This window comes from Eptesicus fuscus, chromosome 7 (genome assembly GCF_027574615.1).
Source record: "Eptesicus fuscus isolate TK198812 chromosome 7, DD_ASM_mEF_20220401, whole genome shotgun sequence".
In the NCBI taxonomy this organism is placed as follows: domain Eukaryota; kingdom Metazoa; phylum Chordata; class Mammalia; order Chiroptera; family Vespertilionidae; genus Eptesicus; species Eptesicus fuscus.
Genome location: NC_072479.1, coordinates 106,913,400 through 106,941,303, shown reverse-complemented (window position 1 = coordinate 106,941,303; position 27,904 = coordinate 106,913,400). Strand labels below are relative to the sequence as shown.

General features: G+C 62.9%; 1 protein-coding gene across 1 annotated transcript in view; it reads right to left on the bottom strand.

Annotated features, from left to right (window-relative positions):
• The window catches only part of TBC1D22A (TBC1 domain family member 22A), a 130,356-nt gene that overhangs the window by 80,872 nt on the left and 21,580 nt on the right, over positions 1-27,904 (bottom strand). Inside the window, 1 exon segment of the mRNA XM_054719651.1 lies at positions 27,296-27,472. Coding sequence (XP_054575626.1) covers positions 27,296-27,472 — 177 coding nt within the window.

The following is a 27,904-nucleotide window of genomic DNA, read 5'->3' as shown; positions in this document are numbered from 1 at the left end:
AGCAAACACTTCCCACCGTCAAGTTCACTCTCCCACTCGTTCCCGGCTCCTCTTTCCAAGAGCAGCTGTCACCCAGAAGAATGTCCAGGCAGGACAGCGCGCAGGGCCCGCCCGGCTCACGGCAGAGCCTCCGTCCACTCACGGCGTTTATTTTCATCCTGTGTTTATTTTTACCCGAGGACATGTTTTTATTGATTTTAGAGAGAAGGGAGGGAGGGAGGGAGGGAGGGAAACATGGATGGGTTGCCTCCTGTGTGCACTGACAGGGGTTCAAACCACAACCCAGGTAGGGAACGAACCTGCAGCCCTTCGGTGTGCGGGACAATGCGCCAACCAATGATGCCGCCTGCCAGGGCGCACACACACTCCACCTACTTCCCCAGGCGCACAGCACAGCAGGCCCTTCACATCCTACATAATAAAAGGCTAATATGCAAACAGACCAAACGGCAGAACAAGCAAACAACTGGTTGCTATGATGTGCGCTGACCACCAGGGGGCGTGTGTGGAACATGGCGGGCATCGGCAGCAGGCGGCAGACACGGAACATGGGCATCGGCCACAGCGGGATGGTCAACCAGGTAAGTGGGGGCACCAGACCAAGGCGAGGTGCCAGTTGCTATCATCGGGGCGAGCCTCTGGTGGTTACTGAAAATTCTTTGCGCCGAAACCGGTTTGGCTCAGTGGATGGAGCATCAGCCTGCGGACTGAAGGGTCCCAGGTTCGATTCCAGTCAAGGGCATGTACCTGGGTTGCGGGCATATCCCCAGTAGGGAGTGTGCAGGAGGCAGCTGGTTGATGTTTCTCTCTCATCGATGTTTCTAGCTCTCTATCCCTCTCCCTTCCGCTCTGTAAAAAATCAATAAAGATATTTTTTTAAAAAAAGAAAATTCTTTGCTCCCTTGTGCCACGGTCCCGCCCAGCACTCATACCCGCTGCTGGCGCCAAAGTCACCGCTCGCACCTGCTGCCGGCACCCAGCGACGGCCCCAATCGCTCAGTGCCGTCAGCGGGTGCAAGGGGCAGCTGCTGGCCCCGATCGCCCCTCAGGGCTTCTCCACCTCCCCCTGCTCCTGTCGGGTGATCGGGGCTGGCAGCCACCTCTCACGCCTGCTGCCGGCGACGGCCCCACTCGCACCCGCTGCCGAAGCTGGAGCTGCCGCTCGCACCTGCTGCCAGCGGCCGGTGCCAGTCCTGATCACTCAGCGCCATCAGCAGATGCGAGCAGTGGCTGCTGCCCCGATCGCCCCTGAGGGCTTCTCCACCTCCCCCTGCTCCTGAGGGGCAATTGGGGCAGCAGCCGCTTGCACCTGCTGATGGCACCAGCCCCGCTCACACCTGCTGCTGGCGTCGGCCCCATCACTCCGCACCGTCAGTGGATGCGAGCAGGGCCGGCACCATCAGCGTGTGTGAGCGGCGGCAGTGGGAGTGGGGCTGCCAGCAGACGGGACCAGGGGCCGCGGCAGGAGGGGCGGGCGGGGACATGGGAGGATGGGCCGAGACCCACCCCTGTGCCCACTGCAGCCTCGCAGCCCACAGTTTCTTTCAAGGTGCACGAATTCATGCACTGGGCCCCTAGTGTTTTAATGTTTGTATATAAAAGTCCATTTGGAACTGGGGGGGGGTGAGAAGAGGGCTCCACTGCCCACGCCACGTCATGTAAACATGGGCGGGGGGGGGTGAGGAGAAGAGGGCTCCACAAAGGCAAGGACCGCACAGGCCTAGCACCACAACGTCCCCGTGGGCGACCACCTCTGCGCGGCAGGAAGGGGGAGACGGCCACATCAGCCAAGCCCAGAGGCGCGTCCGTGACCCCCAGCGGAAGGGCGGGTGCTCCCCTGACTTTCAGAACTTGCCGGCCCCCCAGTCCCGCTGCCCTCTACCCCCACCGTCCTCCCTCCCCCCGCCCCCTGGGTGGCGACGCCTTGACGACAGGCCTCACACATGGAAACCTAAACATCAGACCAGAGCCTGAAACAGAACAGATGCCTGCTGGGGGGGATGGGGGGGCCACCCGACCCCCAGCTCTCCAAACACGAGGGGGCTCCCCACAGATGGGTTCCCAGACCGCACCGCCTTCGCCCCATCAGCCAGACCACTGGCTCCCTGACCCAAGGAAGGCGGGCCCCGCGTCCAGCCCGCCTGGGGGACCCACAGTTGACTCTGGGAAGGGAGACGCTGCCTGGAGGCCCCCAGCAGCACCGGGCTGAAACCAGCAGGGTTTGGGGGTGCGCACGGAGGACAGGACGCGGAGGGCCATGCTGCCGGGCCGGCTCTGAAGCGCCTCAGCAAAGGAACGGAAGAGCCAGGCCGGCGCGTCCATCGTGTGAGTCCGGGAGGGCGGGCCTGGCCGTGCCTCCGCCTCGGCCTGAGCTTGGAATTTCTCATAACAACTGGCTTAGAGCCTTCAGGCCTGCGGCCGTGATGGCTCACCCTCCGGTCAGGAAAGCTCCGTCCGCTTCCCCAGGAGAGAGCCCTCATCCTTGGCCAAGGAGATGCCCCCCCCCCCCCACACACACACACACACACACACACACGCTGGCCCCAGGCACGTGCCCGGGGAACTGGCTCCTCCCACCTGAACGGTGAGCAGAGCATGGACTCACAGGCCCAAAGCCCTGGCCGGAGGCTGTCACAGGCCCGGGACCAACGCCGAGGAGCGACCGTGCCCGCTGAGTCCTCCTCCCGAAAACCGCCGCCGCCGCCGCCGCCGCCGCCGCGTGTCAGCCTCCCTGCTCACACGCCAGATCGCGCCCCGTGTGCTGCCGGGCGGTGGACAGGAAGGAAGGGAGCCCTGGGCGCACTCTGCCCTCCAAGCTCTCGGGGGCGCCGCCCATGGCTGGGCCTCACAACGCCCAACGGCAAACAGCGAAGCGTGTCCCAGATGCGAGTCAGAGCCTCAGCCCCGCTGCATCACAGCTCTCCCCGCACCAGCCCTCCGGCCTCGGCGACATGCTGCCCGCTCCCGGGCGGGCTGCCGCCTGCAGCGTCACTGCAGCCAGGTGCACGGTCCCCGGCGACGTCGCCACAGCGTTTCCGTCCTGAGGGCCGGCGACCCGGCGCACGCAGACCACAGCCAGCCCCAGGCTGTGCGCGGGCACGAGCATCGCTATCCCTCTCCCAGGAGGCGCGGAGGCGTGAGCGTGAGGACTCCGAGGAGCTCAACACTTTCTGTGCGTGCATTACTCACCGTGTGACACAAAACTGTTATTTCTCTGAGATTACTGTAAATCGCTACATGAAGAGCTGGCTTGCATGAACAATTAAATGATAGATGTGATAAACGAGACTTATAAGCTTTATGTCCCTACAACATAAACTCCTGCATGATTGAACTCAGCGGAGCTGGAGAGCCTTCCAGAGGCGGGCCGCGGACCCGCAGCTCCCCCCGCAGCCTCGCGCAGAAACGACGCCGCAGCCAGAACGTGCAGCGGAGGCTTATCGTTGCTATGGTAACCGCAGCAACTTGTTTCAAAAATGAATAATAGCTCTGTTAGGTGCTTCATTAAAATTTTTTCAACCACATACTGCCCTTAATCTTCTCAATGGAACAAAAGACTTACTCAGAGCCCGTGCGGAGGACGGAGGGTGCCCGCACCGCACGCTGACGGGGAAGGATGGCACCTCCTTCTGTTGGAGGGTGATAACTGGTGACGAGGGGAGCTGGGCCCTCTCCTAAAGGGATTCCACGGAAACCTCCACCGCCCAGCGTTCTGCTCCTGCTCTTCTCCCCACGACAACCGAAGACGCCCCGCCTCAGGGACACGGCCGCTGACACCGGGAAGCTGCCCGCAGACCCGCGGGCCCGAGGGCAGGAAGGCGGCGCTGCGGGCACACTGCGTGCTGCTCTGCAGAGGCTCAGAGCCGCAGCACCGGGAACCGAGATTCGAGACCGACACACGGCACTTCCTTCACCACCCGGGACGCTGGGCCTCCGAGACAGCCGGCCTGCCCCCCGCAAGCAGGGCTCTCCCTGCAGGAGTCACGCTAGGCCACGAGCCAGGGCCACGCCTCGTCAGCCTGAGGCTGGGTAGGACGCCCCAGGGACCCAGGCGGAACCACCCGCCCAGCCTCCCCAGGACCCCTCAGCGCCCCCGCCGTCTGGCCCCCCACGGCTGTGCCGCTCTCCCAGACTGTCCCCCAGCACTGCCATTCCAGCCCTGCCCTGTCCCACCGCCACGCCCGGCTACCGGGGCTGGTCCTCGCTGATGACACCCCCACGGCTGTGCACCGAGGCGCGTTCTCCGGGGCACGCTGTGGCCGCCGCTGCACGGGCCCGCGTGGGAATGCTTGGAGGCGCCTGGCGAGGGAGATGACCGCGGGTGCTTTATGGGGACACAGTTTGCTGTCACAGCTGGGCTGAGGGGAGGGGGAAGGCACATGCCCCCAAAGCTTCCCACTCTCGGCAGCGGGCACGGGACTCACCGACACTGACCGCGGCAGGCGGGACCGGCAGGCGCTTCCCCTCACTCCCCTCCTCCCCGCACCGCGAGTGGCTCCGAGGAAAAGCGGGCCCGGCTGTCTCCACAGACTCACACGCGCTCACCGCAGTGTGGCTGCCAGCAGCCGGGCCCGCACTCTGCACATGGCACCAACAGGACGGGGACCGCAGCCATCAGGGCCGGACAAGCACAGCACCCCCACGGCTGGCTCACAAGGCCGGCAGCGGGCACCGTCCGCAGTGCGCTCCTCTCACGGAATCCTCCGGGAACAAGACGTCACTTACACCCCAATACAAAGGGGGGCTGACCTCCTTCACCCAGAGAACCTGTTACCAGTCATCACCCTCCAAACAGAAAATACACGCTACGGCCCCTCTACAGAGAACTTGCCAGAAGTCTCCAGTAGGGGCCAGTCAACCAGAGATTGAGTGACCCCTCGGGCTGCAACTCACTCCCGAAGGCTGCGGGGCCTCCCAGCAGGTGCTGCAGCCACACTGTGTGCACAGATAAGCAGGGGGCCTCCCAGGAGCGAGCCCACGGGGCACGGGGAGCGTGCAGGGCAGTTTCCCACGGCAGCCAGAGCCGCTGGGTCCCGGGCATCGGGTGAGCAGCCACAGAGCACCATCTGGCTCCTCGCGCCCTCTGTCGCCGCTATCTCTGTGAGGTAGTTGTCATGACGGTTGTAAAATGCCCGCGAACGTTTCCCGGCCCCGCTCCGCGCAGGGCTGTTCCCGGAGCCCGTGTGCTGGCTGCACACGTACAGCGCGCCGCCAGCCGGGACCACAGCGGCACCACTGCCACGGAAGGCGGGGACACCTGCCGGCGACAGCAGAGGCGCCCGAGGCACCGCCCGCAGACCCCTCACGGGCACGGCCCGCACAGTTTGGAGGTGAGAACGTGCTCCAAATGGCAGGCTCAGGACGAGGAGAAGGATGTCCCCAAGGCCATGGTCGCCCCACGAAGCAGGTGGGACCAGTGGCCCGGCACGCACAGTGTCCACCAGGCCCCACGCCGCTCAAGAAGAACTGGGCCCGTGGCCACGCACACCCAGCCCCGCCGCTCTGCCCGCGTCCATCCTCGCGAGCATGCGCCCTGCACACACCCAGCTCCCTGCCCATCCATGGTGCCCAAGCACCGCTCAGTCCCCCTTCCTCCCTAAATCAATAACGACACATTCGTTAGAAGGTAAGTGGGCAAAGTGAGCGGCCCGTTTCTAGGAAGGCACCTTTTTCACAGATTACAGCTTCCTGAGAACCATGCACTGGAACAGCCAGGGTTCTGAGAGTGGCTTCTGCCGCCGGTCCCCCCTCCTCCAGCCCCGCCCCAGCCCAGCCTCCCCGGTCCCCACAGTGACACAGGCATCCCAATCAGACTCCCCGCTGGGCCTCCACCGCTCCCAGGACACATCCGCGTGGACTTGGAAGAGAGAAGGAACAACGGCCATACTGGCTGGCCTCCCAATACTCCCACCGCCACCTGACAGCCTTCACCGGGAGCCGCTGACCCAGGGCCTCCCACTGCGGACACCTGAGAGCCGGCCCAGCGGGTCAGCTCATCTCCACACCTAACGAGCCAGCCCCAGCCCGTCCCCGCGCTCCTGGCTCTGCCCCGGTGATGGACGGCCCTTCTCCCGCAGATGGATAGCCAGACGGCGTTTTATTGGGGGTTCCTCTAAAAGGCAATCGGAGGTTCCTGCAACACGATTTATAGGTGCATTGTTTCCATTTATTTTAATTTTATTTATGGCCTCTGCCGGAGCCGTGGGCACAGGCAGCTATAAATCAGACCCTGAACCCGCTGCGCGCTCCCCTGCGGAGGCTCAGGCCCAGGGCTTGCTGGGTGAGCCCTAACGGGAATCCTCATTACCTTGCCAATCAGCCACGGGGTGAGCACTCTTGAAAAACTGCTTATAGAAAACTTCAGTCTCTCCTAGACGGGATCTGGAGCGGAGGCCCGGGAGCGGCCTCCATGAGAAGGAGCAGTCACGTGCCCTGTGTCCCGGCACTGGGCTCACCGCGGCTCGGCCTCGATGGCTGCACGACCTTGGGGCACGTTCTTGACCTCTGTGAGCCTCGGTTCCCTCACTCTTAAACAAAACCGTGGCCAAACCCGGCCGGCGTGGCTCAGTGGTTGGGTATTGACCTATGAACCAGAAGGTCACCGTTCAATTCCCGATCGGAGCACATGTCCTGGTTGCGGGCTCGATCCCCAGTGAGGGGCCTGCAGGAGGCAGCTGATCCATGATTCTCTCTCATCATGGATGTCTCTCTCTCCCCCTCTCCCTTCTCTCTGAAATCAATAAAAACATATTTTTAAAAAACAAACGTGGCCACGAGAATCCGCTCTGAGAATCTGCTGGAAATCAAACGAGAGGCTCCACGGAGACTCCTGGAACCGTCTCGCACAGGCGCCCTCAACCCCAAGGTCCTGCCTCCCCGGAAACCTCGGGGGGCTCCGTCCGTCCTGTGCCTCGCCCCACGAGCGGCTGCAGTGGCCCCCTGCCACCATCTGTCCTCAGGGGCCACAGCCCAAAGTCCCACACCCACTGCCCTGGCCCTGCCCACCTCTCCTGCCCCAGGGCCTCCTCTCCAAGGACGTCGGGCCACCTACCCAGTGCCAACACCCAGCCGCCTGCGGCCCCTGCGCCCCGCACTCCACGGGTCCCCAACCCTGGGGCCGCCACCTCCCTCTGACACCTCTCAGGTCTTCTTTCCTGGGCACCCACGTGCACCAGCTTGGTGGCACCCTTCCTGCCTGGGCGGCCCGCATCGACGCGCCTTGCGCACGGCCGCCGGGATGCGGGCCCTGAAGGGACAAACCCTGGCGGGACGGCGCAGCCCAGCTGGCGGGACTCGCTCCCCTGTGAACCATTACATGTCCCTGTCCCTGAGGCGGGCCCCAGCCGTGTGCCCCTCTGGCCACTGCGACGGGAGTGGGTGTGGCACACGGCATCCTGGCAGAAGCCTTCAGAGACACCAGCAACCCGGCCAGCCCCTGGCCTCCCCACTGGGCACGAGGACAGTCCGCGGCACGGACACTGCGGCATCCCCGAGCCCACCCAGGCCGCACGCGGGCCCAGCACTGACCTGCCAGCCCTGACACAGGCCCGTGTGCTGACGGGGAAGACGCCCAGGAGGGTGAGGACCGGACCCCACCTGCCTCCCGGAGGGCAGGAGCCCGGCGGGAGGAGAGGTCACCGGCGCCAGCAGCCGCACTCACCTGAGCGGCGGCCGAGGCGCCTCAGGGCGAAGCAGGACCGGATTAGCAGCGGAGGGTGCTGCCCGCGGCCTATAAATAGATCCCGAGGAGCGCTGAGCATAACGCACTGGCAGGCACAGCAGCCGCCAGCCCTGCAGCGCGGACAGCCCTCTGCTGAGGCTTTCTGGCGAAGGAAGGAACAGGTTTACAGGGAGCTGACCTGCCTCCACACACAGAGGGGAAGCAGCCACTGGATTACCTGTTCTCACTTATTCACTCAGCAACCACCTGGGTGCCGTCCGCCGTCCGGGCCGGCCTGGACACGCTGGCCTGACCTGCACGGTGGAGTCAGACGGAGGCCAGCCGCCGGGTTCGCAGCCGCCCCCTGTGACCAGGAAGGGCCGTCCTGAGGGTGCGCCTAGGCAAGATCAGGTGGCCGGAGACCAGCAGCTGCAGCCCCTTCCCCTGCACTCTCCGTGCAAAACTGCCAGCGGCAGCCCAGGCCGCGTGCTCAGTGGTGGGGCGCAGGCCCGCACCCCGCAGGTCGCAGGTTCAATCACATGGATCTCTCGCTCTCTCCCTTTCCACTCTCTCAAAAAACCAATGGAAAAATATCCTGGGGTGAGGATTAGCCAAAAAAAAGCCACGGTCAATCACCTGGGAACGCCGTGTGGCACTGAGTGGGGGAGGGGACAGCCCTTTAGGACAGAGGCCTCCTGACGTGGAAGCTGCTGGCCCCTCGCAGGGAGAGGCGCGAGCGAAGCAGGCCGCTGCGCAGGCTCCGCCACGACGGGAGAGGCTGCCTCGCACCGAGCCTCCCGGGCACTGGCCGGCTGCGTGTCGGGGCTCCGCTGTCTCTGTCCCCCACGCCACATCCGCGAGCCAGGAGCCCGGCTGAGCACTCCCAGGAACTCCAGCATCGCACAGGCGTGATTATCGTGTTCCTTGCGTTCTGAAGTGACACTGATCACCACTTTCATTTTTCAAAACTGCGTGCGCTTCCCAGGGAATGAGTGTCAGGGCCCCGTGTCTCGGGCACCCGGTCACCAAGAAAAGCCGCCTTTCTCCGGGTCAGCACCCCAGCAACCCGCAGCCTGTCACCCACCTCGTGGGCAGGACGGGAGCCGGAGGGGGAACTGACGAAGGTCACACAGCAGGGCAGGCAGAGCCGGGAGCCAAGGTCTGGCCCTGCGCCTCCCACTGTGAGCGAGGCTGGCGGGAGACAGGAACCGGCCCCGCACTGACAGGTGTCGCGCCAACTGTCTCTTTAAGAGCAAGACCGTGGAGCCTGGAACCCTCGGCAAAAGCACAACTGTCCACACAGACAGAGCCCGGCCACAGAGCGTGCCCGCTCCTCCTCCCGCACGTCGTGGGACACGGAGAAGCGCTGCACGCAGAGCGCCAGGGGGTGCGGCTCTCCAGGGGCTGCCATGGCGCGGGCTCCCTCTTCCCTGACGCGGCGTTCACTCCGAGGCGGAGCCAGATGCCCAGCGGGTTCAAACCCTGCCCCACCCCTTCGTGGCTGTGTGACCTTTGACCAGTAACTCTGAAGCCCACTTTCTCGGTGTAACTCAGGCACGATGCCTCGGACTGTGGGCTCGGGAGTCCCGGTGAGGAGGCACCTGCTCTCGGAGGGGCCTCCCGCCAGGTGCCGACACCCACCTGCCCCCATCCACCTTCCAGCAGCACAAAGGGCGAAGGTTCTCAACATGGAACCCGCGCCCACACGCACACGCCATCACAGAGAAGCAGGCGCAGGCTCCACAGAGAAACACGGGCGGTCCCTCATGTGCAAAGAAGCCCATCAGGTCTTGCAAACGGCACAGCCTCTGACGCCGTAACCCGACATCCAGCAAGGAGCCCAGAAACCAGCAGAGCGGCAGGCGCTGGGCAGCGCGGAGCGGGGCACCTGCAGGCACACACGGGAGCCGTGGGCCCAACGCTGCGCACGCGTGCCTGTCCCACGCCTGCCTGCGGGAGCGCCGCCGAGGGAGAGGCCCGACTCACTGCACAACGAGACCGAGCACGGGGTCTCCCGGCCCAGGCGTGTCTGTGGAAAGGGCTTTGCACAGGGCGTGTCTAGCACGTGAGACAATCTCTCCTAAAGCCACCGGCCGCGCCGTTTCTGGGGGAGGAGTGCACGCCGCGTGGCGAGGGAGACAGCAGCGCCTCTGCGTGCGCCGCGTCCCGCCTCCTGCGGGAGAGGGAGGAGCTGGACGGCAGGCCCGGCCGCAGTGCTGCGCTGGGGGAGGAGGGGCGCTGCTCTGAGCAGTGAACAGAGTGAGGGGGGAGATGGCGGGGGGGGGGGGGAGGTGCTCCCAGTGGGCGAAGCTCCACGCCCACCACCACTGGGCAGGGAACAGAGAGGGGACCCCCAGAGAAAAGGCGCCGGTAAGGAACTCCGGGTGGCAAAGGGATTTTGGGGGGATCATGATACTGAGCAATCAGCTTTAAGTTGTTTACACAGCTATTCCGCTAACCCCTTCTGAGACTCCACATCTGCATGAGGCCTGCCCGCCACGCACTCAAACGCCGTATTTTAAGGCGAAAGAAGTGTGCTCCCCCAGGAGGCTGGCACAGGAGAAAGGGGCGCTGTGCCCTCGAGCCGGGTCTCCCCGAGGCCTCCCCTTCGCCCAGGCACCGCCATGGGTGGGGCTGCCCCCCCGTAGGCCCTGGCCCTCCGAGAGGACCTGCCCTTGGAGGTGGCCCCGGGGTACAGTGACACTGACCGCAGGAAGAGCAGAGACACGTCCCAGGGGTCAGAGAGCCCAAGGGAGGCCTCTCAGAGGCAGTCCTGGCCGCTTCCAGACCTGACAGGCACGTCACTACCTAAGCAAAGGCCTGCTGCCCCGACCACCCGTCACTGCTCCCGCTGGGACCACCCGTCACTGCTCCCGCTGGGACCACCCGCCACTGCTCCCGCTGGGACCACCCGTCCCTGCTCCCGCTGGGACCACCCGTCACTGCTCCCGCTGGGACCACCCGTCACTGCTCCCGCTGGGACCACCCGTCACTGCTCCCGCTGGGACCACCCCCGTCACTGCTCCCGCTGGGACCACCCCCGTCACTGCTCCCGCTGGGACCACCCCCGTCACTGCTCCCGCTGGGACCACCCCCGTCCCTGCTCCCGCTGGGACCACCCCCGTCCCTGCTCCCGCTGGGACCACCCCCGTCACTGCTCCCGCTGGGACCACCCGTCACTGCTCCCGCTGGGACCACCCCCGTCCCTGCTCCCGCTGGGGCCACCCGTCACTGCTCCCGCTGGGGCCACCCCCTGTCCCTGCTCCCGCTGGGGCCACCCCTGTCACTGCTCCCGCTGGGGACACCCCCTGTCCCTGCTCCCGCTGGGACCACCCCCGTCACTGCTCCCGCTGGGACCACCCGTCACTGCTCCCGCTGGGACCACCCGTCACTGCTCCCGCTGGGACCACCCCTGTCACTGCTCCCGCTGGGACCACCCCCGTCACTGCTCCCGCTGGGACCACCCCCGTCACTGCTCCCGCTGGGACCACCCGTCACTGCTCCCGCTGGGGACGCTGGGTGTCACGGCGAGCTACCGAGGTCCGCGCGGCCCTGTCACCTCCCACAGCCTCAGGCAGCCGGTCCGTGCGGCTCCGGACACAGTGTGGACACGCGGGCTCTGCTCACCCTGTTGCCGCTCCCGGAACAACGGGGGAGGCCAGAGGCCCGCTTGCTGTCTCTCTCCAGGTCCCAGGATCAGGTGGGCGGAGCGTGTGCCCGGCTGACACGGCGCTGGGCCCTCCAGGCCAGGCCTGCTCCCTCTGCCGCCCGGACCAGCTCCTCTGCCTCAGCTCTTCTGGGGACACTCGGGAATGGTGGCCTCACCCTGTCGCCTGCACACCGCTGACTCGCCTGCCCGCGCCTCACTGGGCGGCCCGCACAGTGCCTGCCCGCACCGGTCCACAGAAACCTCACCGACGACGATGGTGACACCTGCATCCGCTCTGGGCGGGCGGGCCCTCCTCGAGGCCTGCACCTCCGCCTGAGCCCAGGCTCTGGGGCGTCCTCAGTCACACCTCGGGCACGTGAGCTGTTTCCTCGTCTACAGAACCGGGCTGGCCACAGCGCCCACCCCCAGGGCCGCTGGGGGGAGAACTCGGCCCCACGCCTGGCACACCCCACACCCCACGCCTGGCACACGCGAGCGTGGGGAAGAGGCGACGGCAGAACTTCCCTCGTTCTAACTCACAGGCCGGACCTTACCCACTGAACAGCGGTGACTTTCAATCATACTTAACGTCACAGAGAACACGCTTCACGCTCCCCGCGGAAAGGCAGTGCTCCTCATCCGAGCGCGGGAGCAGCAGCCCGGCCGTCAGAACGTGCGCCGCTCCCGAAGGCACAGCCCGCCGCCTGCCGACCGCACCCCTCCTCTCCTGCGGCCCAGTCCGCCTCCAGCCTCACCCCTGCCCCCGCAGGGAGACTCACAGGTCCACCGTGAGAGCGAGGGAAGATGGCGGCATAGATAAACGCTGCACTCGCCACCTCCCACAACCACATCAAAATCACAACTAAATTACAGAACCACCATCATCCAGAACCGCGGGAAAGCTGGCTGAATGAAGTCCCACAACGAGGGAAGTAGAGAAGAAAGCACACTGAGACGGGTAGGAGGTGCGGGGGCGCGGAGCGTGCTGGCCCGGCACCCACGTGGGCCGCTTTTTTAATCAGGAGGGAGATCGTCTCTGCGGAGGCCCCCGTGAGGAGCAAAGGGTCCCAGCACCACACACCAGAAGCCCAGCCCAGGGTCCCAGAGCTGAGAAAAGAAGTCCCTACGGCAGTAAGAACTACTGGCTGTAAAAACCAGTGTGGATTGGGGCTCAGTGACTGACACAGAGGCTGCTGGAGACCCAGCTGCTCTGCTTAAAAGGCCGGCACCACGAACTGAACTTACAAGGTCCCGCTTCCTCTGAGCTCCAGCCCCAGGGCAAGGTTCTGTGGAACACAGACACACACGTGGAGAAAATGGATTGTCTGGCATCCGGGCAGGAACTTGGGAGTGGCTTTCCCCCAGATGGAGGTGCTTGCAGGGATCATTGTTCCTGTGCTGGGACCTCCCCAGTCACAGGGATGACTGGCAGCCATTTCTGTTTGCTCCACCCTGGTGAGTCCCTGAGACCCCACCTCAACCAATTTACACCTCAGCCAAACTGTGGGCAGCAGCTTTTGCATATGAATGGCCGGTCCTCGCTCAGGCTAAAATCTCTCAAACAAGCTGCAGTTGCGTCAGGGAGCCCCAAACATATCAATAAAAGGCCCAGGACCCGGCACCAGAACCAGCCTGCCTTGCTTCATAGCTGGGCCTCATCTGAGCACTTCCAAACCCAATACAAAGAGGAGGAATCTGCAGATCTCTCTGTAGCTCCTGCTGGGTGGCCCCAGGCAGTGGCTGACTTTGAACCTCCCTGGAGACCCAAGAGCCAGTGTATCCAGTGGTTAGTGTGAGACCATCCAGATTACAACCCTTCACATCCATAAGCGACACACTCAAGGGGCAGACTCAGTGAGCACCAAAGCCCCACTGAAGCAAGTCCTGCTCCATAGGGGTGTCTCCTGCACAATAGCTCTCCCACTGTAGTCACAGCTAGTCTGCATAGCCAACTGGCCTGGAGGTCAATTCCTCCCAGTGACACCAACAGCAATCAAGGCTCAAGTACAACAAGACTGTGCTCACGGCCCACAAACAGGTGCACCTAGAGCTCCCAGCTGACCCACTGGGTCGTATAGGACACCTACTACACAAGGCCACTCTACCAAACTCAGGAGACATAGCAGCTCTACCCAATACATAGAAACACACACAGGGAAGCATCCAAAATGCAGAGACAAAGAAACATGTCACAAATTAAAGAAATGGAAGGAAGCAAACTACTGGATATAGAGTTCAAATCCGTGGTTATAAGGCTACTCAAGAATCTTTTGGAAACCTCCAAAAAGATGGAAAAGGACCATTCAGAAATTAAGCACTGACTGAAATAAAGGATAATATACAGGGATTCAACAGTACAGTAGAGGATTCTAAGAATCAAATCAATGATTTGAAATACGAGGAAGCAAAAAACACCCAACCGGAAAAGCAAAAAGAATAAAGAATTCAAAAATACGAAGATAGTGTATGGAGCCTTTGGGACAACTTCAAGCGCACCAACATCTGCATGATGGGGGTGCCAGGAGAAGAGAAAGAGCAAGATACTGAAAACCTATTTGAAGAAATAATGACAGGAAACTTCCCCCACCTGGTGAAAGAAATAGACTTACAAGTCCAGGAAGTGCACAGAACCCCAAACAAAAGGAATCCAAAGAGGACCACACAAAGACACATCATAATTAAAATGCCAAGAGCAAAAGACAAAGAGAGAATCTTAAAAGCAGCAAGAGAAAAACAGGTAGTTACCTACAAGGGAGTACCCATACAACTGTCAGCTGATTTCTCAACAGAAACTATGCAGGCCAGACAGGAGTGGCAAGAAATATTCAAAGTGATGAATAGCAAGGACCTACAACCAAGGTTACCCTACCCAGCGAAGCTATCATTCAGAATTGAAGGTCAGATGAAGAGCTTCACAGACAAGAAAAGGATAAAGGAGTTCATCACCACCAAACCAGGATTACATGAAACGCTGAAGGGTATTCTTTAAGAAGAAGAAGAAAAAGAAAAAGATCAAGAATATGAACAAAATGGCAACGAATACATACCTACCAACAATTGAATCTAAAAATCAAAATAAACTAATAAGAAATCTAATGAACAGGATAAACTGGTGAATAAAATAGAATCAGAGTCAGGGAAATGGAAGACTGACGATTGTCAGAGGGAAGGGGGTAGGGACAAGAAGAGATTAAAGATCTTGTATGCATGCATGCATTACCTATGGACACAGACAACAGGGGGGAAGGCCTGGGGCGGGGCAGGAACCAGGTGAAGGGGGGCAATTGGGGGGAAGGGAGATCAGTAATAATCTCAACAATAAAGATTTTAAAAATAAATTTAAAAAAAAAGTCCACCCTTGCCACCGTCCCCAGCACTCACTCCGAGTTATGGTCAGATCTCCTCCTTGGATACCCTGCCCCACCCGGGCCATGTGGTAGCCCAGGGGCACACCTGCTCTGCGTGACTGCTGTGCCCCCCACCATGCACTGGGCTCACGATTGCTCACCTGGAGCACACCTGCTCTGCATGACCGCCATGAGGGCCCCCCCACACTGCACCCCCAGGTGGGCTCACATTTGCTCACCTGCGCTCACAGAACGTCACGATTTACACAGGAGCCCTAGCCCCTTCCTGCTGGCCTATCAGTATCCTGCTCTGTCTCTCCGTGGAAGGGGAGCCCCAGGACCCCGCACCTGGCCCGCTAGGAGCCCACGACGAACTCTAACTGAATGAAATCACCGGAAATAATTGTCACTATTAATAAAAGGAAAATGGGGGAGACAGTAAGAAGCTAAGATGAAAATAAGATCTCTCTCTCTCTCTCTCTCAAGAAAAAGCAGCCACACTGGCCAAAGCAAAGCTGAAACCTCACTGAAATTAACTGTGAATTATACTTAGTACTAATGACCAGAAAGTGACTTTGTGTAATAGATTTTATACTTTAACTAGAGGCCCGGTGCACGAAAATCATGAAGAGAAGGGGGGTGTCCCTCAGCCCGGCCTGCACCCTCTCGCCATCTGGGACCCCTCAGGGAATGTCCGACTGCCTGTTTAGGCCTGATCCCGCAGGGATCCCTGCGGGATCAGGCCTAACTCGGCAGTCGGACATCCCTCTCACAATCCGGGACCACTGGCTCCTGATTGCCCCTAACTGCTCACCTGCCTGCCTGATCAGCCCTAACCCCTCACCTGCCTACCTGATAGCCCCTAACCACCTCTGCCTCGGCCCCCGCCACCACGGCTTCATCCAAAAGGACGTCTTGAAGGTCGTTCAGCTGTCTGGTCTAATTAGCATATTATGCTTTTATTATTATAATTTTACATTTTAATATTAATATATGCAGAGTGCTGAGGGCCAAGAACGCAGGAAAGATCATTGCTGACCAGAGTTTGTGGAAACAGGCGCAAGGGCTAGGAAACATTATCACGTGAACACGCCCCCACCTGTGACAGCAGCACAATAACAACGCAGGGGTGAGACCCCGCCCAAGCCCCGTCACCTGCCCCTGCGGGCCTTCAGCACTCACCCTGCGTCCCACCTCCCCGCCCTGGAAGCCCACCTCAGCAGGCCTCAGCAGCCACAGGGGGGCAGGCAGGGGCCGGGACCCTGAGCAGGCTGCCCAGCAGGGCGGAGGATGGTCGAGGAGGAGCTGAAGAGCCTCTGACATAGACCCCTGGGGCGCAGAGCCAGCGTCACGGGGCTGTGATCCTCAGGACTCAGGAACGCCCCCACCTCCAGCGGCTCCAAACAGCCTCATTATGCCGGAGCCGCTGTGAGCGCGGGGCCTGCAGAGAAGAAAGGCTGGTGCCCGCCGAGCGGGAGGAGGAGGAGGCACCAGGGAGCTCCGGCTGCCACAGCTCCAAGCGCAGCCACTCCACTGCGGGAACCTCAGCGTCACCCTCTGTCACCTGCCGCCGCGGGGGCTCAGCACACAGGGACAGAGGCCAGACCGACCTCGCCGGGCAGTTCTGACCACCTCGGCTCCCAACGACCCACAGAACAAGGTCGGGGTCTAGACTCCCACCTGCACCGACCCCGCGATTGTGCCGCTGAGGAAACCGAGACCTGGGACGGACTCGCGGCGGAGGCACCTCCCCTCCGTGGCCGGGTGATCCGCTGCACCAGGCTCCTCTCGGCCACCTGCTCCGCATGGCACGCTCTTCAGAGAGCCCGCAGTGCGGCAGGAGACGCTCCGCGGCCACACCTGCTTCCTTCCGGTGCGGCTCTCCTGGAGGGTGACCCTGAGAGGTGACGTCGCCTCTCCACGCTCCCAGAACAGCTCCGCGGGCCGCTGCACACACTCAGCACTTGCCTGTGGCGCGGCTGTGCGGCTGCTGGGAGCTCACTGCCCGGGCCCGGCTCCCCGCACTTCCTCCCCGGTGCTCTGCCTGCCCAGCCCCCACCCCCATGGACATGACCCCCACACAGGACAGCCCTACACAGCACAGGTCGAGCACACGTCAGCTGCCTGCACGGGGCCTGGTATTGGCAAACATGTGCCAAATACGAGGTACACGTTCACCTGCAGCCCGTGCTGCCCGAAGTCGCGGCTCCACCCCCTCCCACAGACCCTCCGGCCAGCCCAGCACAGGCCCGGGGCCTCTCCGCCGTGGCCTCGGTCACCTCCCAGCCTGGGCCAGGCCAGAACAAGCTCGTCGAATACCAGAAGGTCACTGTCCACCATCGCTGGGAGTGTGAGGCCAGCTTGCTGCCCTGGTCAGGGTGCTTGGTAACGAGTCCCATCCTGGGTCACAGCCAAGTGACCAGACCCTGACACACGGCCTCATACGGCCACGCTGCCCCGAGGCGGAAAGTCACAAGGCTGGCTGCAGGTGGCCCCACCACCTGGGGCCCACAGCCCAGCCCAACCCCTGGCGGCTGATGGGGGATGAAGCCTCCCTCCTTCCGTTTTCCTTTTTTATCCTCCCCCGAGGGCATTTCCCCATCGGTTTTAGGGAGAGTGGGAGAGAGAGGGAGAGACAGAGAGAAACACCGACCTGAGAGAAACACACCGACTGGTTCCCTCCTGCACGAGCCCCGACCAGGGCCTGGGCCAGGGAGGAGCCTGAAACCAAGGTATGTGCCCTGGACCAGAATCAAACCCGGGACGCTTTGGTCCTTAGGCTGACGCGCTATCCACTGAGCCAAACCGGCCAGGGCAAAGCCTCCCCTCCTTTTAACAACCCTCGCCCCAACGGAACCACCAAGGAGCCCAGGGGGACCAGCTACAGCGGTGGACACACGGCTGAGCAGCCACGGAGGGAGGTGCGCCGGCACCGGGACACCCGCAGAGCAGCACACGCGGCCGGCGCGATGCCCTTCGCCCACAATCGCACACACTCCGCGCCAGCTCCCACACAATGCCGCTGGACAAGCACAAGGACACGGTGTGAGCCGAAGGGAAAGATGGAGTCACACTTGAGCTGCACCCGGCATTCACGGGGTCGGAGAGGGGAGCAACGCCGGGGGCGGGGCAGGTCCTTGTCCTTCAGAAACCACTCGGCTCTCGGGTTAAGTATTCCCCGCACACCGAGTGGGGTGCGGGGCTCCCGCAAGCCCTGTGAGGGTGCTGGCTTCATCTTCCCCGACTTCCAATGTCACCTGGGCCCAGGATGCTCTGCTGTTTGTTAAATCCCCGACAATGACCTGGGTCGTGTGAAAACAAGCAAACGCTATTTTTGGAACTCTCCCGTCCCCCGAGGCAGCTCCGTGCTGTGGGCGCACGGACACTGGGGTCCGAGACGGGGTCCATCTGGCGCAGTCATTTCTGCCCGGGCCGCGTCGGTCCGGTGCACGGCCAGCCTCCCAGGGCTCAGTGCGCGGCCAGGCCCGCGAGTGTGTACCCGGCCACCCGCTCACCAGGAAGGGACAGCCCCACGAGCCAGCCACGCACGGCGTCCGGGGAACCGCATGCGGCCGCACACTCATCGAGCCGCTGCTACGATCCTGGCGCCAGGGGTAGCGCCGAGCGGCGAGGCTGCCCCACAGCACTCACGTGTGGGCAAAGGTCACGGACCTGAGGCGTCGCGCCGTCCAGGGGCTAATGTAACCCTCACTGGCAATGTCTCATCACAGGGCAGCGGGCGGGCAGCGGCTCTCGTCACCTGCTTATGGGAATAAACCCCCAATTGTGTAACTGCTGTCACACAGAAAGTAGCTGCTGCCGGCGACGCCCCGCCCGACAATCCTTCTGCACGAAGAACATTCCCGCTGAGGAATCACCGACATGATTCCACTCGTGTCAGGTACACGGCACAGGGTCCAACACGTGTGGCTGGAAAGGCCCACCACAGCTCGGGGAGCAGCCACCACACAGCTCCCCTTTCTCTTTCCTGCGACGAGGGCTTTAAGACGGACTCTCAGCGACCGTCACCCAAGCTGTGGTGAGGCCACCTGCCGCCCCACGCTGCACGCCGCCCCCAGGACGTAGGCACCGTACCTGGGGCTCGCACCTGTGAGCCCCGCGCCCATTTCGCGCAGCGAGCCCCCTCCGGCACCCCCTCTCTGCTCTGTGTCTGCGAGCTGGGTGCTCACTCTGGGTCTGGTTTGGTTCTCGATTCCACACGGGAGGGAGCGTCCTCGCCGTCTCTCTCTGCCTGGATCCTTCGCTCCGCGTGAGGCCCTCAAGGTCCAACCTTGTGGCAAATGGCAGGATGTCCTCGCTTCTACGGCTGAGTGATGTTCTTGTGCGTGCGTGTACGTGCACATGTGTGTGTGCGTGTGTGTGCGCGTGCACGTGTGTGCCATTTTCTCTCTCCGCTCACCCACTGATGGGCTGGGGCTGTTGCCATGTCTTGCCGACTGCAAATAACCCTTTGATGGACTTGGGGTGCAGAGACCTTTCCAAGTTAGTGCTTCCATTTTCTCTGCATAAATGCCAAGAAGCAAAACTGCTAATTCGCACGGCAGCTCCATTTGCATTGAGGGCACTTGAGGCGGCTCTCGACACTGTGAATGTGCTCTGGTGCTAAGCACTGCTGAACTGTGCACTTTAAAATGCTTAGTTAATGTCATGCGAGTTTCACCTCAACTTAAAATCTGTTTTTTACTTGAAAAGGTGGTGACTCTCCTGCCATGTGCCCACGTGCCCAGGTGCACACGTGTGGGTGAAATGGCGGCACCTGGGCTAGTGTCACCTGCTCCCTGCGCTCCAGCGTGTGCACCGCAGAGAGAAGGACGTTTCACAGGGGGCAGTGGCACACACAGGCGCCCGGAGCCACCTGCGCACACCGGGCACTTCCGGCAGGGGGGAGGGGGGCTGCTGGAGGTGTCGGTGTCATATGTGGGCCTCCGCGGTCATGTGAGTGTGTAAACATTGCAGAGTGTAGCTTTCTCAAGTGAAAACAGCACGAGTAGACAAAGAGTAAGAATGAGTATTACCAGCTCCAAACTGGCAGTGCCGGCCTGTGTGCTATCCCCCCCGCCCCCAGGGCACAGGGCACCTGCTCTCAGTGTGGTTTATTATTACCTTTTTTTTCCTGGTTAGTTCTTTCTTTCTTTGTTAATCCTCACCGGAGGATATATTTCCATTGATTTTAAAGAGAGTGGAAGAGAGAGGGAAAGACGGAGAGAAACACCGATGTGAGCGAGACACCCCGATTTGTTGCCTCTTGCGCACACCCCGACCAGAGCCCGGGCCGGGGAGGAGCCTGCACCAGGTACGTGTCCTTGATGGGGATCGAACCCGGACCCTTCGGTCCGCAGGACGACGCTCTATCCACTGAGCCACACTGGCTAGAGCTATGTTACATTTTTTGAATACTATTAAGTATGTCTAGGTTTTGATTAAGCATATAAATTAAATGTTGACTTAGACAGAAATACAATTTTCACAACCATTTTAAGTAAAGATCATTTTGAAAACATTATACAGCCATTAAAAGTGATGGTTATGAAGACTAGCAACAGGGGAAAGTCTTACGACATAATATTACCTGGAAAAAACGGGTAACAAATCACCTCTACGTTCTCGCTGCCTCCACGGAAAGAAGGGGGGCTACAGAGAAAAGACAGGATGGCCGCGCAGAGCCCTGTGCCGGGCGCACCGCCAGGCTATCTCCTCGGCTCCCACACCACCCGGCACCATCACCCCATCCCACGTGCAGAGACGGGAAGACCGAACGGAGCCCCAGGCCCTCGGTGAGTAAATGGCGAAGCAGCCGAGGCCTGCCGTGCCCCTACGCCCCCTCTGTCCACACTGTCCCCCACGAAGCGGAGACCCTCGGTGGCAGGGGGCAGGGTGGCAGGCATCTGTGGTGTGGGCTTTGCTGTCACGTGGCCCTTCTTACTTCTAGGCCCTCACACCGGGCAGGGGCTGTACCGCACCCTGGGGAGCGGGGTTACAAAGACAGCCGCACCTCGCTGTTTTAGAGTGTCTCCTGGTAAGAAAACGGCTGTTTTGAAGCACTCGCAGCCAGCGTGGACTTTCCCTTCAGGACCAATGGAAGCCCGTCTAGGGCGCCTGTGGAAAGCTTGCACCCGGTGTTAACGGCTCAGGAGGTGGCCCAAGACCCAGACCAAAGCCTCGCCCGGCACCGCCCGCCCCCGCCGTGAACGCGGGTACAGGTGGGGACCCGCGCCCTGCAGAGCCCGTGTTCTCTTTCTTGTCAGCCCGGCCAGTTTCCTCCGACGGGAAGGACTTCCCGCCCGTCACCTCCAGCTGCAATGCACACGGGATTCCTTTCCGCTGCCATCCCGCCTTTCTACTCCTCAGACACCCTTCCCGCTTTCTTACTCCAGCCAAGCGTGACGTCACCCTGCACCCGATGTCTACGGGGGCCTGCCGTGCCCAGGGAGCAGGTGTGACACAGACAGGCCGCTCACACACCTGGTCCTGCTGCCGGGTTTGTGGGAGGGCACGACCCTCCACCACCATCAGGGCAGTTCATGAGGGAGATGCACCCCACCTGGACCTCTCCTGCCCCATGACCCTGCACATGTGACCTCCCGGGAAAGGAGGGCCTGGGAGTGACAGTCTAAAATGGCACCCAACCCCCTTTTCTTCTCCACGCTCCTGCCTTCCGTCTTTAACACCCTCTACGTCCCTTCCTCTTGTAAGTTCTCGGGGCCCTGGGCTCAGCAGACTACTGACGTCCCAGAAGGTCCCTGGAGCAGGGGGCCTGGTGGGCTCGGCTCTCGTGCATGTTCCCAGGAGAGGCGAGTGACCAGACAGAGCCTCCAGGGACGGGTGGCACGGTGGGCAGGGCCTCTGGGTCCTGGAAGGCACAGCACGCTGTGGGCAAGGAGGGCCACAGGGAAGCAGACAGCCTGTGCTCGGCCCTCTCTGGGCTCCTTCCCCGGATGCCATGCCCTTCCATGTATCTGACACAGAGCAAGCACTCAATTATAAGTTCACCACCACTACCATCCCACCACCATCACCAACACCAAGACCATCCCCATCCCCATCCCCATCCCCATCCCCATCACCATCACCATCACCATCACCATCACCATCCCCATCCCCATCTCCATCCCCATCCCATCACCATCACCATCACCATCCCCACCACTATCACCATCACCATCACCATCACCATCACCATCCCCACCACCATCCCCATTCCCACGCCCATCACCATCACCATCCCCATCCCCATCCCCACCACCATTCCCATCCCCCACCCCCATCCCCATCCCCACCACCATCCCCATCACCATCCCCACCACCATCACCATCACCATCACCATCACCATCACCATCCCCACCACCATCCCCATTCCCACGCCCATCACCATCACCATCACCATCCCCATCCCCACCACCATCCCCACCCCCATCCCCATTCCCACCCCCATCACCATCACCATCCCCACCACCATCCCCATCCCCATTCCCATCCCCATCCCCATTCCCATCCCCAACCCCATCCCTATTCCCATCCCCACCTCCATCTCCACCTCCACCCCCACCCCATCATCATCCCCACCACCATTCCCACCACCATCCCCACCACCATCACATCATCAACACGATCACCAACACCATCCCCCTCACCAACACCATCCCCACCACCATCATCCCACCACCACCATTATCACATCACCAACACCAAAACCACCACCATCCCATGCAAGGCTGGGCCGGGCCAATCCACAGCCCAAGAGAAATGAGAGCAGCAATCACGGACAAGGTCCCAACCGAGCCCTGCGGTCCCAACACCCACACAGTGGGATGTACTGCCCGTTCCCCCAACGCCCGTGTGCCCACAACATGCCAGACGCCGTCCAACGCACAGGGCCACAGCCGCCGGCCGCTCAGGACCAGCGCTCAGGCTGCCTCAGAAACTCACCGGCCCCTTTTTAAAGCGCCTCGCCGGTCTCGCTCAGAGCACTTCTTCCTCAAACCAGAGCCGAGCTGAAAGCAGGCCCCAGGGGCCCTGCCCAGCCTCCTGGGAGCCTGCGTGGCCGTCCCTCCTGCCTCTCTTCCACTCACAGCTTCCCGGCGGCCCCGCGGGCCTGCAGGGTCCTCGCGCCCAGCCCAGGAAGCCCGTCGGTAGCTGAACGCCAGCCGCGGCTACACCCGATTAGAAACTGGATGCAAACAGGACAGGACCCCAGAGACTGGGAGGCGGGAGGTGCACTCAGCCAGGAGGAGGGGCAGGTGGAGAAGAGCAGAGAGGGGAGGGTGGGGAGGAGGGGCAGGGGCAGGAGAGGACTGGGGAGGAGGCGTGTCCTGGCCACAGCACGGAGCCATCCCACAATGCCAGGCAAGCCTCTGCTCCAAGTTCTCCGCCAGGCCCCAGGGGCTGTGCGCGCAGCCAGGAATGGCTGTGACCAGCTCACGGCCCCTCCGCCCTCGCTGTCTCAGACTCAGCCTGGTCACCTGTGCACTGGGAGCAGGTACAATCTGGAGCAGGCAGCTGGCAGGCGTGGATTTGCGGGAGTGGGGGCATGTGTGTGTTTACATGTACATACATGTGTGCATGCATATGTTTGTATGTATAAGAACCCAGCATGGTAGCAATGGTGCAATTACTTGGATCTCCGGCGGTTCCCCGTTATCCACGGCCCCCGCGGACGTCTGAGACCTGGGAGAGGACCGAGCCCCGTGCCCAGGTGTTCCCTGTGCACGCACCTTTCCACCAAGAGGAAGCTCTTCCCGCCTCTTTCTGGCATCGGAACTGCCAGCATCACCAGCCTGCACGGTGTGTGTGTGGGGGGGGGGGGGGGCATTCTGAAGGAGAGCAGGGGACTTGAACACAAGCTGCGACCAGGGCAGCCCATCTGGTAACCAGAGGGCACTGAGTGACGAAGGGCGGGGCGGCGTCAGGGACGGTTCCGTCCGCCAGGATAGAGCAGGGCAGGGAGAGTCCATCGCACTACGCAGACAGCGCGCCCCTTAAACTCTCCAACTGCTTCTCCTGGGAGCGTCCATGTAACACTCTCGGACCCACTGACAGCGGGTGCTGAACCCATGGAGAGCGCCCCGCAGAGGAGGGGCCGCCTGCGTCCCTGGCCTCTCACAGCACTGCTGCCTCCCCGACATGGCGCGTTTCTCGGGCATGCTCCGACCGTGTCCAGCAGCTGTCCCGTCCTCCCAGCCCCTGGGCTCCGGGGTGACGGTCTTGGCTTGCTCCGTCTCCCGTCTCCCCCGCTTCACGTCCAGCAGGTGCCTGGCCCACCGCCTGCCCTGCAGAGCCTGGGGAACTGACCACCGCACCTCACCCAGTTCCCGGCATCCCCCTAACTTCCTCCTGTCCCTGCCGTCCCTCCTCGTCCCCACTCGCGGGCAGCAGGAGCCTGAGGAGCGTGTCTCGGCCTAAGGCCCTTGGAAAAGCCCCGCTCAACAGTGCTCAGGGCTCTTCCCCCACGGAAGGGCTGCAGGCTCCGCTCCTCGGGCCCAAAGCCTCCCAGAGGCCTGGCACTGCCACCAGGGTGGGGATCAAGCCCGCAACCCAGGCACGTGCCCTTGACCAGAATCAAACCCAGGACCCTTCAGTCCGCAGGCCAATGCTCTAACCACTGAGCAACCTGGCCAGGGCTGAGCAGCAGCATGTGACGAGTGAGCCGTGAGTCTGCGAAGGGCAGGAGGAGCTGCCCAGCGTTCGCCATTCCAGCCCCGGCTCCCAGCGCACAGGCCACAGACACGGCGCCTGCTGGGCAGGCCCGCTCGGCGGGGAGAGCGTCTGGGCATTCTCACCGGCCACGTGCTTCCCCCCGCGGACACCCGCCCCTCACCTCTCTCACCAACGTGAGGACGATGCTTCCGCCGCCCTCGAAGCCACTGTACGCGCCTCACAAAGGCGGCCGTGTCTGCCTGCGACCTCCCCTGCCGCAAACACAGTCCAGTAACCACTGAACTTGGGAAGACCGGGTTTCGCTTCTGTTGTTAGACAGGATGGCTCAACAGGACTCTGAAGAAAAACCCATAATCCCGCCAACCTGAGCAAGAGCCTGAGGTTAACGTTACCTTCAACCTCCGCAGGCACACCCACGTCCTCCGAGGGGCTGGAAGCTTCACTTCAGGAATGACTTCCGCTTCCAAAGGCGACCCGACGGCCACGTCCGCGAGGACATGCGCGCAGGACGCAGAGCCTGGCCCGGCACCGAGACGCCCATCAGGCAGCCCGCTGCCACCGCCTGGCTCCTCGCCCGGCAGAAACCACCGCGCACGCCCAGGAAGTCCCTGCAGACGCCGACGTGCCGGCGTCACACAGCGGCCGGGTGTGTCCACGCCGTGAAGCCAAGCCGGAGGGCCACAGGCCAATGCCAACGGAACAAGAAAAACCGCCCAACTGTGCCGAGTGTCTGCGCTGGCACCCCCGGGCACCGTGCACGGTGCTCGGCACCCAGAGCTACTAGCGTGCCCACAGAGGCTCGAGGTCAGGGTCACGGAGAGGAAGCAGCGGAGGGAGCCCCCACCCCCACCCCGCAGGCAGCCCGTCCCCAGAACCTGCGCTCACTGCCTCTGGCCGGCCCCGCACCACCTGGGAGGCAGCGCATGCTGGCGGCTACCGCACAGGCTCAACCACACGTGACTGGGAGGCGGGAGTACCCAGCCCTGTGCTGGTGGTAAGACGCCCGCCCAGTTCTCAAGCTGCCCCTCCCCGCCACACGGGGACACCTAGGACGTCCCCAGCACAGGATGAGACGGCACGTGAGGGGGAGTCCTCGAGCGTCTGCCACAACAGAAGTCCATGGAACCCGCGTGCCCACCGGGAGGAGCGGTCACGCCGGGCCCGCGGGGCACACGCAGAGCGGGCACCTCCAGGACCGCAGGGAAACACACTGCTCGGGGGGAAAGGAAACACCGCGTGTCAGCGCGCCCACCGTGTCCCCAAGACCCTGCTGATCCCCAAGGACAAGGACAGCTGGCCCTGGAGCCTGGGGACACCACCTTAGCCACGTGACCCCACGTGACCCACACGGTGCTACGACCACCGAGGACACAAGTGACTGGCCCGCGTGTCACCGGAGGACGCAAGACCCCCAACGCCGAGGGGCCTGCGCGCCTCAGAATGTCAGGCCGAGACCACACCGCAAGCCGGGCGCTGCTCCAGGGTCACGGAGGCGAGCGACGTGACGGCAGACGCCACGCCCAGCCCCAGACTCCAGACCAGAAGAGAGGAAAGGCCATCACGGGGACAAAGGTCCAGTGACATGGCCGTGGACAGACGACAGTGCCCATCGATGCTACGTGTCCTGACGGACGTCGCTGGAACCGAGAGAAAGCCTTGGTCCTGAGGAGACACACAGCGACGTTCTCAGGGGTCAGGGGTCACGATCCCTCTGACCCACTGGGTCACAGAAACGTGTGCACACAGCACACAGAGACCACGGAAACGGGCGAACCGGGAACCGCGGGTGCGCCTGGCACAGCACTGTTCCTGCAACGCGTCTGTAAGCGTGACGCGGGCCCCTGAAGGTCAGTGTGGCGCGTGCACGGCCGCCTCTGCAGGAAGACGCTGGGGCCAGCACGGGGCGGGACCCAGGCCACCTACAGCCCGCACTGCACTGCCGTGTCCCACGTGCGCATGTGCCAAAGCAGAGGAGAGGCAAGCCCACGAGAATGGCACCAGGGCAGCAGCATCTCACACCTACAGGCCTCCGGCCGGCGGCTGCCTGAGCCCCCAGCAGCTCCGTGCTGCCCGTCCACGGGCCTCACGCGCCACCTGGTGGTCGCACAGGGCACTGCCGGCCTCGGGGCTCAGCCCTCAGAGCTCCACTCTGGCCTCTGCCCGCCAGCAGACCAGGTGCCCATCCTGAAGGCTCCAGCGTCCAGTGAGAGGCCAGCCCCGCAGACAGCAGGACAGGCAACCAGGACACTCCCGCCCCGGCCTGGGGAGTGGCTCTCCACGAGGGAGACGTAGTGAGGGGTGCGACCCGAGGGGATTCCAGCCGACGAAAGCGAGCCGAGCCTCGGAGCGTCCACGCGGTGCCATGACCCACAAGCACACACTGCTGGCCGCACCGCCCCCGCTGGCCGCACCGCCCCCGCTGGCCGCACCGCCCCCCCTGACCGCACCGCCCCCCCTGACCGCACCGCCCCCCGCTGGCCGCACCGCCCCCGCTGGCCGCACCGCCCCCGCTGGCCGCACCGCCCCCCCTGACCACACCGCCCCCCCTGACCACACCGCCCCCCCTGACCACACCGCCCCCGCTGGCCGCACCGCCCCCGCTGGCTGCACCGCCCCCGCTGGCCGCACTGTCCGCTGCTGGCCTTGGCCCCCTGCAGTGCCCTAGCCGTCACGCTCTGCCCGACGGGGAGGCCGAGCAGGGAGGCGCAGACTGCAATGGTCATGACGCCAGTCGCCGCGCCCAGGCACACAGTGACCAGCCAGGTCCATCTGCTCAGCCAGGCAGAGCTAACCACAGCGGCTCTCAAGAGGCCAGGGGAGGCCCCTGGGGCTTGAGGAAAGAGAACAGGAAGTACTTGATGGAATCGCACTGGAAGCACATGAGCCACCACGTGCAGCGAGGTGAGTGACGGGGAAGCAAGGGCAGCGCATGCCACGGACGGACCGGCTTCTCCGAGACTTACCCAGGTCCGTGTTGGGGCCGGCCAGGAGCTGCTTGAACTTGTCGAGCCGGAAGGCCTCTCTCTCACTCAGCGCCGAGCTGCTGAGGGCCCCGGGGTCGGACGTGCCGCCCAGGGCCACGGTGGCCGCGTGCGGGAGCGACTGGGACCTGTGCAGAGGGGCAGGGCCGCTGGCGCTCTCTGCGGGGGAGAGAGAAGAGGGTGAGGGGAGGGGAGGGCGGCCACGTTCCCCCTGAGCGGCCACGAGCCACCTTCCCATGAACGCTGCGGGTCAGTGTCCCGCCCACAGCGCTGCGTGGGGCAGACCGTGGTCTCCGGAGCAGGAAGTGACCTCGCTAACCTGTGAGGTCACCCCTCGCTCTGCTGGCGCAGTGGCACCCACCAGTGAAACAGACACGCCCCGCAGAACAGCAAGACAAGACAACCAGAACACTCCGACCCCAGATCGGACCTGCGGGCGGCGTGGCCCGAGGATCTGTGGGTGCAGGCAGGGAGGAAGGGCCTGCGGAGCTGCCGGGGCCTGAGCCGGGGGAAAACCCCCATGAAGGGGACGCAGCGTGAGGAGCACTGAGGACAGCAGGCAAGGCTAGGGCGCGCCGGCGACCAGGACAC